The following is a 13922-nucleotide window of genomic DNA, read 5'->3' on the forward strand; positions in this document are numbered from 1 at the left end:
GGTAAAATTCAAGGAAAAGAGAATTTTTCCACGGCTAAAGAAAAGTTGTTTATTCTCCAGTTATTTTGAACCAATGCGGTATTTAATTGGAGAAAAAGAAAGTTTTTCCGCTGCTAAAGAAATTATTGATTCTCCAGTTATTTTGAACCAATGTGGTATTTAATTGGAGAAAAAGAGTTTTGATATGATTATGATGTTGTTATTTTCTGACCAACGTTGTTAATAACTATATCATAATTGTAATGATTTATGCATTAATTCTACTTCTGCCTAACGGTGATGTAGAATTAGTGTATGAGAACAGTTATAAAAGTTAATGATTTATGCATTAATTCTATTTCTGCCCAACGGTGATGTAGAATTAGTGTGTAAGAACAATTGTGAAAGTTAATGATTTATGCATTAATTCTATTTCTGCCCAACGGTGATGTAGAATTAGTGTATAAGAATAGTTGTATGTTTTAATTTTGACCAACGTTGGAATCAAGGCATGCATATGGTGTTATTTTTATGTTAAGAAAAGTTTTGACCTAGTTTTCATCTTGTCTAAGGTGGACTGGGTAGTCACCTCACCGTGTTCCACTGAGATTGTGGCACCGGTGAGGGAGACAAAAAGAGAATGATGCCACTTAGGCAACTAAAGAAAGGGATTTTGAATCCCAAAAGATATTCTATGGCTTTTGAGCATAGGAAGTGGGTCACTGCAAACAAGAAATGTTTGGCTGTGATAAAGAACATGATTCAACCTGCAATTGTGGGCTCAATCCCAGAATGTGACACGGTCACCGAGTACCTCGATAGAATAAAGAGTCAGTTCACTAGCTCTTCAAAGACATATGCCACTTAGCTGATAAAGCAGCTGGTCACAGAGTGTTAATCTGGAAAAGGTGGCATAAGAGAGCTCATGATGTGTTGTCGAAATTATGGCACTGTCGTTTAGGCCATATTTCGAGGGGGAGAATAGAAAGACAAGTTAAGAATGATATTCTTCCTCCATTAGAGCTCTCAGATTAAGTTCAATGCAGGGAATGCATAAAAGAAAAGTATGTAAAGAAGATTAAGAAAGATGACAAACGAAGCGTAGGAATTTTATAGATTATTCACACAGATATCTGTGGTCAACTTTCTTGTAAAGAGTGTGGATGGTTATGATCCGTTCATAACATTCACAGATGATTACTCCCATTATGGCTATATTTATCCAATCAAAGAAAGAAAAGATGTATTGGATAAATTTAAGATATTAAAGATTAAGATAGTCAGGTCTGACCGTGGGGGAGTACTACGGTCGGCATACCCTAAAAGAATGGCAAAGTAGCCCAGTATTCTACACCGGGCGAACCTCAGTAGAATAGAGTAGCTAAAAGAATCAATCGCACCCTGATGGATATGGTGGGCAGTATGATAAGTTACTCCACCTTACAGTTGAGCCTGTGAATGGAGGCGTTAAAACTGCCACTCATATTCTCAATAGAGTATCAAGAAAGTCGGTGCCCAAAACACCGTATGAGTTGTGGACAGAAAGAGTACCCTCGCTAAACCACTTCCGTGAATGTGGGGAGCCCTGCTGAGGCTAAAGTGTTTAACCCAAACATTGGAAAGTTATATCCCAAAATAGTAAGTTGCCATTTGTTTGGCAACACAAAAAAGTCAAAAGTTTTTCGTTTCTACTGTCCAGAGAGACATACAAAGTTTGTGGAAACGAGACACGCTGTTTTCCTAGAGGATGAAAAGATGAGGGGGAGCATGGTAGCTCGAGAAATTGTCCTTGAAGTGAAGCGGGTGTATGCGCCCACTCCAATGATTCATGAGCCATTTTTCTCACTACCTGCAGTATCTGCACCGACAGTGCTAGATACTATGGTGCCAGCACCTGTTGTTATCCCACCTGTGGCAACAATGAATGACGATGAGGAACCTGTTCTACATGATTCTATAGAACCTATTGCCACATATAAGGGGGAGCGACAACAGCCTCAAACAATAGATGTGCCAAATGTGGAGGCCCCTAGAAGGTCTCAAAGAGTTAGAAAATCAGCTATTCCTGCTGATTATGAAGTGTACAACACTAAGGAATTTCAAATGGAGGATGATCCCACCTCATTTGAAGAAGCCATGAGAAGTGATCATTCATTAAAGTGGCTTGAGGCCATGGAAGATGAAATGAAATCAATGAATGCCAATAAAGTTTGGGACTTGGAAATAATTCCTAAAGGAGCGAAAATAGTAGGCTGTAAATGGGTCTATAAAACAAAACTTGGCTCTCAAGGGAATATAGAGAAATATAGAGAAATATAAAACGCGACTTGTGGCAAAAGGCTATATGCAAAGAGAAAGGATTGATTACAATGAGACCTTTTCTCCAGTCTCATATAAAGTTTCCTTCAGAATCATAATGGCATTAGTGGCACATTACGATTGAGAATTACATCAAATGGATGTAAAGACGGCATTTCTCAACAGAGACTTGGAGAAAAATGTTTACATGGCACAACCGAAAGGTTTTGTCATGGAAGGAAAAGAACGAATGTGATGCCGCCTAAAGAAATCCATTTATGGATTAAAACAAGCTTCAAGACAGTGGTACTTGAAGTTTGATCAGACAATAAAGAATTTTGGATTTTAAAAGAGAATGTAGAGGACAATTGTGTCTATGCAAAGTTTAAGAATGGGAAGTTTATCTTCCTTATCCTGTATGCAAATGATATCTTACTTGCTAGTAGTGATGTCAGTCTACTATAGGAGACAAAGAAGTTTTGTCCTCAAAACTTGATATGAAAGATCTTGACGAAGCCTCGTTCGTTCTAGGGATCGAGATTCACCGAGATAGAAGAAAAAGGGTATAAGGACTGTCACAAAAGGCATACATGGAAAAGATCTTAAAGAAATTCAGTATGCACAAATGTAGTCCCTCACCTGCTCCTATAGTCAAGGGCGACAGATATGGGGATTTTAAATGCCCCAAGAACCAATATGAGCTCAATCGATAAAGTGAAAGTGGTTCCATATGCTTCAGCTGTCGGAAGCTTGCAACATGCTCAAGTATGTACGCACCCTGACTTGGCATTTGTTACCGGGTTTTACTTGGCAGATTCCAGAGCAATTCTGGAATAGAACACTGAAATTAGTAAAGAAAGTCTTGCATTATTTGCAAGGAACGAAAGGCCTCATGATGACATATAGAAGATCTGATTCACTCCACATGGTGGGATATTCAGATTCTGATTATGCGAGAGTAAATGCATATCTAGACGTGGATTTTCTATCATCTCGTAAAGGGGAGCTATTTCATGGAAAAGCTCAAAGCAAATTGTCACTACATCGTCCACAATGTATGACAGTTTGTAGCGTGTTATGAGGCAATGGGCAGGCGAACTAACTAACGAAGTTCATACCCAGTTTGAAGGTGGTTGACGACATCTATAGACCACTAAAGTAATACTGTGATTATAATCTGGCAGTACAGGATGCTCACAACATAAGTCAAGTGGTGCTGCCAAACACATTGACATAGAGTATTATGTTGTGAAAGATAAAGTCCGGGATCAAGTCATAAGTCTTGAGCATATAAGAACAGAAAGGATGCTCGCGGATCCGCTTACAAAAGGCTTACCACCCAACATGTTCAGAGGACATGGTGTTCAGAGAACATGTAGCTAGCTTGGGTTTAAGGGAAAGCCTAAAATATTCCTAGACAAAAGAAGGCTCAAAGATAAGTATCTATTTCAGAACAGAGTAGTGAGTTGTAGCTGTTAAGTCTATCGGCAATGGACCATGACGATGAGACATGCTCTATGAGCTAATCTGTAATGGAATGAACAAAAGCAAATGATATGAAAGTGAAAGATGGAATGAGATCAAGGGGGAGAATGTTAGTTGATCTCCACCAATAGGCCCAACGGCCTATTAGGCCCTTATCTCTGCTCCCTGATCGGGGGAGCCCAACCCTAATTCGGTTGGTGGGCCCCTGTCGCATAGCACACATAAAAGGAAGGTGGGGGTGAGGGCTCGGACTACGAGGTTCAACAGAGCCACCACCCACCTACAGAGAAACCCTAAACTGATCCAAAGAGCTGCTGCCAGCGACAGGATGTGCCCCCCAACAACCTCCGTCGTTCCCCTGCAGGTCTACACCGGACCGCCGTCTCACCACCGAGCCAGAGCTGCCCCTACACCGGCGTCTACGCTGCTGCTGTGCCGCAATAGTGAAGGCGAGAAGGGTCTTCCTCGGATCTATGGGTTACATACACAGAAAGGTACTAATCATCGATTCTAACAACTTTAGCTCACGAGGCGCCGTCAAAGTAGAGCTCCCATGGAGCCTCAATCTCGGTGGTGAAGACGTTCTCGTCGGGTAGCTCGATGACGAGTGGGGAGTCATCGGGCACAGGATGCAACGCAAGGAACTCTGCCAGAGCTTGTCCTTTGATGGCTTTTTGTGGCACAAAGGTGAGGTCGAACTCTGTCATGAGAAGAACCCACTTTGCTAGCCGCCCGATGAGCGTAGGCTGATAGAGTAGGTACTTTATTGGATCTGCCCTCGCCACCAGTTGCCGATGATACGCTGTTAGATCTTGTTTCCATCGAGGAACTTCAAGCATTGATGTAGCATAGATGGCACCACGTGGTACTTGTGAATCCACGGTCTTCCCAGAAGCGCAGAGTATGATGTGTTGGCGTCGATGACATAGAACCGCACCTTGAAGCTCAATGTAGACATCTGGATCTTCACGGTGAGAGCTCCCAAAGTAGCTTTCCTTGAGTTGTCGAAGCCACAAATGACAACGTCCGTAGGCTCCAAGTCACTCACTGTGAAGCCAGCCCACGTTAGACTCTGCAGGGGTAGGATGTTCACGGCGGACCTAGGGTCGATGAGGATTCGGCGAAGGTGCGCGACTCCTATGTTCCCCTCGATGTAGAGTGGACGGTTGTGGTCACCATCTTCTATCACCTCATCTTCTTCGTCGAAGGTGATCTCATTCACGAACAATGGGTTGTTGATGAGGTGGTGTTTGGCCATGACCACCTCATAGAGCTCTGGTTCGAGTAGCGCCTTTACGAGGGCTTCTCAGAGGTCAGGCACAAGCATGAGAGCATCATAGACACGTAGCAGTGTAGGAATCTGCTTCAGGTGGGCGACGACATTGTAGTCGATATCCTTAATTCGGTCCTTCTTCTTCTTTGATGGTTTGGGTGCTCCCAGCTACAAGGCACCTTCATTTGTAGGCTTGTCCACCTTTGGTTGCTTGGCTTGGGTAGTTCTTGTAGAGCTCTCCCGCTTCATAGGTTCATGTTGACTTTGGCTGGGGCATCTCCTTGCTCGACACTATCATGGAGCATTTCTTGCTCCCTAGTCATGAGCACTTCCACAGAGCATGAGCTTCCGTCGTTGCCACTAGTGGAAGTGGCATTGTATGTTGCCACATTCAAAGTTGAGAAAGAGCTCGGTTCTCCCCATGCCTCTTTGGTCTCCTTAGTCGGGACCTGCCCCTAGTCCTTGGACCAGAACTCTGCCAAGGTAGGTAGCACGCGACCTGTACGAGGAAAGGGCGTGTCTCCTTCCGCCTTGGGAATGAAGCGGGGTTGTGGGAGCCGTTGGCTTGGGTCTAGCTGCCTTTTGTTGGTATCGCATGTAGAGACACGATAGTGCAAGGATGTCGAGGGGGGTGATCGTTTGGTCATTGTCGACATTGTACCGTGGTCCACGTCTCCCCTTGAGCGATCCTTGGCATCTCCATTGATATAGTTTGGGGCTCCTTGAGCATCATGTGAGCAAGTTCCCCTCGACCTGCTCTAGAGGCACCCATGATCTTCTGTCTTCTTCTCCTCCTTGCCTTGGGGAAGAGCGTGTCTCCATGGTCACCATGTTAACAGCGTGATAGTCAGGGTTGATAGCATCTGGATCTAGGATGAACTTAAAGGCGATGCAGTCCTCAATCGGGTGACCGATATACTTGTGGTATGCACAGTACAAAGGGTTGTTAGTCATGTTTACCTACTCCAGCCGAATTAGTGGCTTAGGAAGGTTGAGCGTTTTATGCTCCATCAGCCGCTCGAACATGTCTTTCACCAACTCCCACTTGAAGATGTATTGCTTTTTGAGAAACTCTACGAGACGTGCCTTCCTTCCTCCTTGATCATTCCTAGTGCCTAAGATAGGCACCTGATCTTGAGGGACATTGGCAAAGACCCTCGCTGTGTTTGCTTCCACTTGAGCCTTCATTTTGCCCCCAGTATTGTTGGGCTTTGCTATCGAGCCAAAGTGTTTAGTAGGGTAAAAAATGATCATGTTCTTGTAGAGCTCCATGATTTGAGGTGACTTTTTGAACTCAATCTTGGTAGCAGCCACCGTGGAGCTCAAATCGCTAAATGTCTTAGGCTCTCGCTGAGAAACTTCAAGTGACCAGTGATGTAGCATCCCATGAATGCATGTTCCGATTGCATCTTCAAGGTGCATATCTCTTGCATATCTCAGAACCGGATGATGTAGTCGTCTATGGCTTCATTGTGTTGTTGCCTGACTTGCGACAGCTCGACAATGGAGATGTCCCTCTTCATGTCAGTCCAATTGCTAACTTTCCCTATCGGCAGTCGGCTGTACCAATTGAATGTCGCACCAGTCAGAGATCCTGAGAATTGGCGGTGTAGTAGCGATGAGTTGCTAGCTATGTCGCCGCAAAGTAGGCCAGGTGCTCCCTCGCGCCTCTAGTGCCATCATATTGACGGAACTTTGGTGGGCGCCATCCAGCCGGGAAGGGCATGAGATCGTGCCACGCTTCGTACGGCTTCTCCAATTCACCCTCGAGCAAGTGTGGTGCCTGCTCGTTAGTGTGATCTGCCTCATCTTCTTGGTCACCAAGTCTTCGACTCTATCGTGATAGTCTTTTAGCGTCAACAGTTGTGGACCTGCACTTGCTGAAGTAGAGACATTTCATAACGGGGGAGGGCAAGCATTTGCTATGCCCTCCACCTCGTGAACTTGCGGGTCTCTAGGAGCTTGGTGTGCACCGTCAGGTGACCTATTCTGTGTCAGGGTCGTTATTAGGTCAACAAGGTTGTCGAATTTTGTCGACAACACCCTGATCACTTTGCCTTGTGCTTGTACTTGTTCTTCCAAGTTTCCTCTTTGGGCACTATTTTCTCCCGCCACGCGAGATGATGCGGTATTGAGGTCACCAATATAATATATCCTCCCCATCTAAGGGATGGAACAAGTGAGGTTGTCGAAGAGTGGCACAGTGGAGTGCACCTCTAGGGACACAGAGGATTCAGAGTCGGAGACGTCGGTGTAGGGGCCCGAAAACTCATCTTCATCATTCACGCCTTCCTTCACCTTTTGCTCCACGATTGACTTGAGTCGAGTACTAGCTCCAGCCCGGCCAGCGATATGTTGCACCTCCTTAGGATTGTGTGGGAGTCGAGACGCGATGTCGGCATAATGCCTTGGAGATATGTCCAATGCCATCGCGTCATCCCCTTCGGATAGTGCATTCCACTACGTCAAAAAGCATTTCTAGGGGCGGTTGTAGACTATTTGTAGGGGCGGTTTGCCCAGCCGCCCCTACACAAAGGTCTCTACAAATCATGCATTTGTAGGGGCGGTTCCCAGGCCGCCCCTACAAATTAATTTGTAGGGGCGGCTGGTGTTTCCAGCCGCCCCTACAAATCTATTTGTAGGGGCGGCTCTTATTACCAGCCGCCCCTACAAATCCATTTGTAGGGGCGGCTGGAAACACCAGCCGCCCCTACAAATCGATTTGTAGGGGCAGCTGTAGTACCAGCCGCCCCAACAAACAGGTATTTGTAGGGGCGGTTCAATGTAGAACTGCCCCTACAGTATGTTTTCCCGCAAAAAAATCAAATTTTCAATTCAAAATCGCTTTGCCGAACGTCCCACAACCAATGTTCCGAACTACGTTCGCATTGCCGAACGTCCCACAACCAACGTTCCAAACTGCGTTCGCGTTGCCGAACGCCCCACGACCAATGTTCCGAACCACGTTCATGTTGCCAAACGCCCCGTGACTAGCGTTCGCGTTGCTGAACACCCCGCGACCGCGACTACAAGCATAAGAGTATTCTATAAACTACAATTACAAGTCCAATTCACATGAATATATACAATCCATCATTAAATATACAAATTCCATACACATTGTTATCAACGTCCTAGAGCTAGCCTTTCAGTCTCACGAATGTGTTGGTACTGAGGATTTGTACCTAACTCACACTCTCGGTCATGGTAGGCGCCTCTGACGTGTACAATCTGGTCCAATATGAAGTTGCAAAGGTCGCCGATGAGCTCTAAGAGTTGGTCATCCTTGTATGGGTCTCTTTTCATTCCTTTCTCTTCTCTCCACTACAAGAAAACAAGTTTCGGTTTAGTATTTCATACCATTTATGAAGTTTTTATACTACGGGTGAAGAGGTTCAAACTTACCCTTAAGGGGTGTCTCCTGTAGGCACCGGTGTTACCCATCATAGAACATATATAGTATCCATAATGTACACTCCCAGGCTTCTGCTTGGGGCACTGTGTATTTTGCATATGAAAATGTTAAGTAATGCTTTTGACAGCCATGTAACGGAGTACTAAAGAAGTAAGTTACACTTACCGCACATAGTGTTTTTATAGCCAGCTTTTCCTTCCTTGCTGGATCATGCCTTCCATGATGATTAGTGACATAGAACCTAAATGCCCTGTTCGAATTATTTTAGCAAATACAACTTGTTAGTATCCAAAAGTGATAGCCTAGAATCTCAAGGTCCAGGACTCTCAATCTGATCTCGTTCAGTTGGTGTTGTTTGATCCAGCGGCATCGAAACAGGACCACCGTTATATCCCTTCCATAGTCAAGTTCCCATATCTCTTCAATGATGCCAAAGTATTGGATCTTTCGCCCTAATCCATCGAGAGCCTCTATTCGAACGCCACTGTTTTGGTTCACATATTTACTATCCTTTGTGTGGGTATAGTACGTGTACCCATTGATGTCATAAGCATTCCAAGATGTCATTTATCTCGATGGCCCCTCCGCCAACCTACTGATGGTAATAGAGTCTATGGTTTCTCCAGGCGGTATGTTTTGGTCCTTCAACCATGTAGTTAGTCGTTGCTTGTGCTGTTTCATGACCCAATCATCCGAACGGCCATTTCTCTCCGCCATAATGATAGCCAAGTGTTCATCAATATACGGTTGCATCAGTTGTGTACTCTGCAAGACACTGTAATACGCCCGACTCACCTCTTTGTAATCATGGTCGATGAACACTTTTCTACCACTGGTGCCCTTCCCAGCCAGCCTACCCTTGTGATGAGAATCGGGTTTACCAATCCCTTTCTGTACTTTTAGGTACTCTTGACAGCACTCGACGACTTCTTCAGTACTATAACCCTCTATCATGGAGCCCTCTGGGTATGCTCGATTATGCACGTATCGACTTAAAACCGACATAAACCGCTCATAGGACCACATTTCATGCAAGTAGCAAGGGCCAAGCGCCTGTATCTGATGAACCATGTGAATCATGAGATGTGGCATTATATAAAAAAAACAGGAGGTAAACACATCTCGAGTTGGTTTTGTGTCTCCACCACAAATTCATGTAGGTCACTCAGCTCTTCCTTGCCAATCGTCTTCTGTGAGATCTTCAAAAAGAAGTAGCACATGCGGGTGATGGACATTTTCAAGAACTCTGGCTTTATAGCCCTGATTGCAATAGGTAGAAACACTATCAGCATCACATGGCAATCGTGAGCCTTGCAGTGTGTTATTGACAAGTCCTTCATCGATACTAGCTTCTTCACATTTGCTGAAAACCCAGTCGGGACTTTGATCCCCCTCAGGAAAGTGCATATAGCTCTCTTCTCGTCTGGTGTTAGGTTGAAGCACGCCGTGGGCAGAGTGTATTTTCCATTAGCCTCAGGTACCGGGTGAAGCTGTGGCATCACGTTTAGCTGCACCATGTCTTTCCATGCTTTCAGACCATCCTTTGACTTGCCTGTGTCCATCAAGGTAGCAATGAGACTCTCAAAGATATTCTTCTGCACGTGCATAGCATCAATGGCATGGGGGACCTCTAAGTCTGGCCAATAAGGCAGATACTGAAAAAAGATCGATTGTTTTTTGAAAGGTACGCCTTCGACAGGAGGTGTACTTCTATCTCTGTTCGTCCCATCCGGATTCTTCTTTCCATAGATGACGCGTATGTTTTTCACCATTCTGTACACATGTTCTCCGTTATGACGTCTCTCCAGAGGGGGTTCAATCTCCGGGGCGTTGTCATAAAATCTAAAGAACAATTTGCTGTGGTACTTGTGACTTGTCTTTAAGAAGTGTCGGTTCCTTAGGTAAACTATCTTCTTGGATGCATCTAGGTACACCCATGTAGTATCATCCAAGCAAACCAAGCATCCCGTCTTCCCTTTGATCTGTCCAGACAAAGCAAACAGTGTGGGGTAATCATTGGTAGTAACAAATATTATTGCTCTACATATGAAGTCCTCCTTTCGGAACGCATTGTACATCTGCTCCCCATGCCTCTATAGCCTCTCCATTTCTTGCATCCAAGGCTTGAGGAACACGTCTATATCAATGCCTGGTTGTTTAGGGCCAGAAATAAGAATAGTGAGGAGAAGGTACTTTCTCTTCTGACACAACCATGTTGGGATGTTGTACATGGTCAAGATCACTGGCCATGTGCTATGGTTGCTCATCCTCTCATTGAAGGGATTCATTCCATCGATGCTCAGGCCAAACCATACATTCCTTGGGTCATCGCTGAATTCTTTGTGCTTCTCATCAAACCTTTGCCACTGACTACAATCAGCCGGGTGTGCAATCTTATCATCATCCACCTTGCGCTCATCATTCCACCATGTCATGAGTGCGGCTTCTTTAGGGTTTAGGAATATACGTCTCAAGCGGTCGGTCACTGGCAGGTACCACATTACCAGGGCAGGAATTCTTCTCTGCTTTGCATCGTTGCCTAATGGAGTGTCCTCTGGGGGCTAAGATTCTTGTACCACCTTTTTTGTACCCTTCTTATTCCTCTTTTTCTCCGTGGAGGGTTCGTCCCCACCGTAAAGGTCATTGTTCTTGTACCGGCTGGCCCCACACCGGGGACATTTATCCAATGACTTGAACGTTTTGTCACGAAAAAGTATATAGTAGTTGGGGCATGCATGTATTTTTTTCAACCCCCCTTGTCAATGGACTTATGACCTTCTTCGCTTGGTATGTGTTGGCGGGAACTGAGTTTAGTTGTGGCAGCACCCATGATAGGAGATGCAATAGATCATTGAAACTACAGTCTGACCAGCCGTACTTAGCCTTCAGGATGAGCAGCTCAAGCACGAAACGTAGCAATGTCCAATGTGTTGGACAGCCTTTTTCAACACCATACACAGTCTCCTTCGATGCTTTTGTCACTCTTTCCAAATTTTCTAGACCTTTCGGGCTATTTAGTAAAATCTCTGGTCCAAGGGTTTGAATCATGTCATCTAAATCATCTTCAACTCCGACACGTGCTCCACCATCATTATTGGCACCACCTTCGTCGTTACCATCCCAACCACCAGCATCACCACCTTGTTCATTGCTAAACTCGAAATCCATTCGTGCATCAAGCTCTGCTGAATATTGGGACAGGCATTCTATGGTTTCGTCGTCGTATTCCTCCTCATCCTCGTCGTTAACAATAACCATTTCACCATGATGAATCCACACTGTGTAGTCCTCAACAAATCCTCGCATAATCAAATGTGATCTGATGATAGTCACATCTGTCCATGCCATACGGTTCTTGCAATCTTTACAGGGGCAAATAATTGTATCCTTATTCTCTTTCAATGTCGTTGCATGCTTCGTTGCGGCTTCAATAAATTTATCCACCTCTTCACGGAAACCTGCCTTGAACCTTAACGAACCATACATCCAAGAGTTCCTGTAGTCCATCTTTTACAACAACAACAAAACAAACATTAAAGGACTACTTATTCAGATATATATAAAAATGAATCAAAGTAATAATTATTTGAGAATAATTGTATATACCTCAGATATATATGAATATAAATCTAATATAATTACATGAAGCATACAAACACACCATGGTAGAGGAAAATTAATTAATGCCCCATTTATCCATAAATAATTAAAATACATATTTATTGATTACAATAAACAATTTCAAAGACAACAATTAGCAATAATTATACTTTACCCAATATCTTTCATACAAACCCTAGTCCAATTTTATCAAACATAAATTTACAAAAACAAAATTAATAAAAAAAACCAAACCCTAGATCTAGATCACGTGCACATGAAACATCCATAAAACTAACTAATGGTTCACTAAAATCAAGAAACATGGATCAAATAAGGGTATGATCTTGTTCCCCTCCCTAATTTATCCTAGTACATTTAAAAGTTGGGTCTAATTCGCTCATAAATAGCTCAAGCACCATAGAAGAGAGAGAAAAATAAAACTCTAATTACTCACTAACCAAGCATTAAAACTTCAAAAAAAAGTGTGGAATAGCATTTTTTTACCTTCTACAACCTCTCCACCAAAGGATTTAAGACCAAAATCTTCCCCCCTTAGTAGAGCAATTTTTGGGAGGTGCCCAAGGCCTCCCCACCTTTCTTTCACGGGTTGGAGTGAGTGACCCGAGGAGGAAGAATGTGCTGCTTCTGTTTTATATAGGGGGCATTTGTAGGGGCGGCTGGTGATTGAGCCGCCCCTACAAATCGGAGCTATAAATATGGGACCATTTTTAGGGGCGGCTCAATCACCAGCCGCCCCTATAAATAGAATTTTCAGGGGCGGCTGGTGATTGAGCCGCCCCTACAAATAAGACCCCATTTGTAGGGGCGGCTCGTAACACCAGCTGCCCCTGCTGTTCCATTTGTAGGGGCGGCTGTTGTCTGGATACCCGAACACGCCACTGTAGGGGCGGCTCCATCACCAGCCGTCTCTACAAAAAAAAATCGAACCGTCGCTAAAAATCGTTTTCTACGTAGTGTTCCTCCTTCAGTGATGGGAAGGCAGGGAGCTGAAGTGAGGCTTGCCTTGGGATTCACCTGGATCTCTTCGTTAGAGGGGTAGGTGAATTCATGGGTGACCGGAGGCAGGAGCCATGTCTCTTCGGACTTATGTTCTGAGTGTGCCGTCAGTGCAACGCACATGACTACGTCCTCCTTGGGTGCTTCAGTTGTTGGAGAGACTTCCTCATCCATCACACCTGCGCCGTCAGCTTGTGTTTGGGGAAGGGCTCCGCCATCTTGTGTAGACGGCACCTTCTCAACCCACTCCAATGGCGTAGCTGATGTTGAGGATGACCCGCTTAGGCTCTCTGAAGAAGCTATGCTTGGGGCAGCCTCACGCGATCCTTCTCTCTTCAAGCTGGTCAGGGGACGCTCTTGAGTAGAAGCGGTCTCCTTCCCTGTCGCCTCGCCCCCTCGAACCTTGCGGGGCTTTGGGTTCAATCTCTTGAGGAGGCATTGGTACCTCCCGTTGTTTTCCAGAGTGGGGGAGATGTGGAACATGATCCTCCCATTTTCCTGGCTGACCTCCCCATCAGCACAGATGCGAACTTGAGTGTGCCTAAGCACTAACTCTTCAAGCTCACGATACAGTGCATGGCGGTTCCTCCGACGCCTCTCACGCTTGCGTTGGTTCTCTGTAGGCATGTGTCGAGCTTGTGGTGCCACCTGCGATGCTGGGGGAACCACCGGCCCGACAGGTTGAGGAGTTGTGATTGGAACGTTCTCCACATGCCGCCTTAGCGCCGGGACTTCACGTCTAGGGGAAGCCGGGGCTGGAGGAAGTCTTCCAACTTGTAGAGGAGCGCCATCGGTGAGTCGCTGTTGAGTTTCTCGAAGGGGTACAACATAGTCGTGATCCTTGCCCACATG

The 13922-nt window shown here is 45.1% G+C and overlaps 1 protein-coding gene across 1 annotated transcript; it reads right to left on the reverse strand.

Moving 5' to 3' along the window:
* Positions 1-4567: 4567 nt before the first annotated feature.
* On the reverse strand, positions 4568-5020 carry LOC136543311 (uncharacterized). Its single transcript, XM_066535793.1, has one exon. The coding sequence runs from the start codon at positions 5018-5020 to the stop codon at positions 4568-4570; it is 453 nt and encodes a 150-aa protein (XP_066391890.1).
* Positions 5021-13922: the final 8902 nt, after the last annotated feature.

The sequence above is a fragment of the Miscanthus floridulus genome, chromosome 3 (genome assembly GCF_019320115.1).
Source record: "Miscanthus floridulus cultivar M001 chromosome 3, ASM1932011v1, whole genome shotgun sequence".
NCBI classification, from domain to species: domain Eukaryota; kingdom Viridiplantae; phylum Streptophyta; class Magnoliopsida; order Poales; family Poaceae; genus Miscanthus; species Miscanthus floridulus.

What these genes read in the sequence shown, in the direction of transcription:
- LOC136543311 (XM_066535793.1), bottom strand. Translation starts at nt 5,020, where the DNA reads ATGGCCAAACACCACCTCATCAACAACCCATTGTTCGTGAATGAGATC.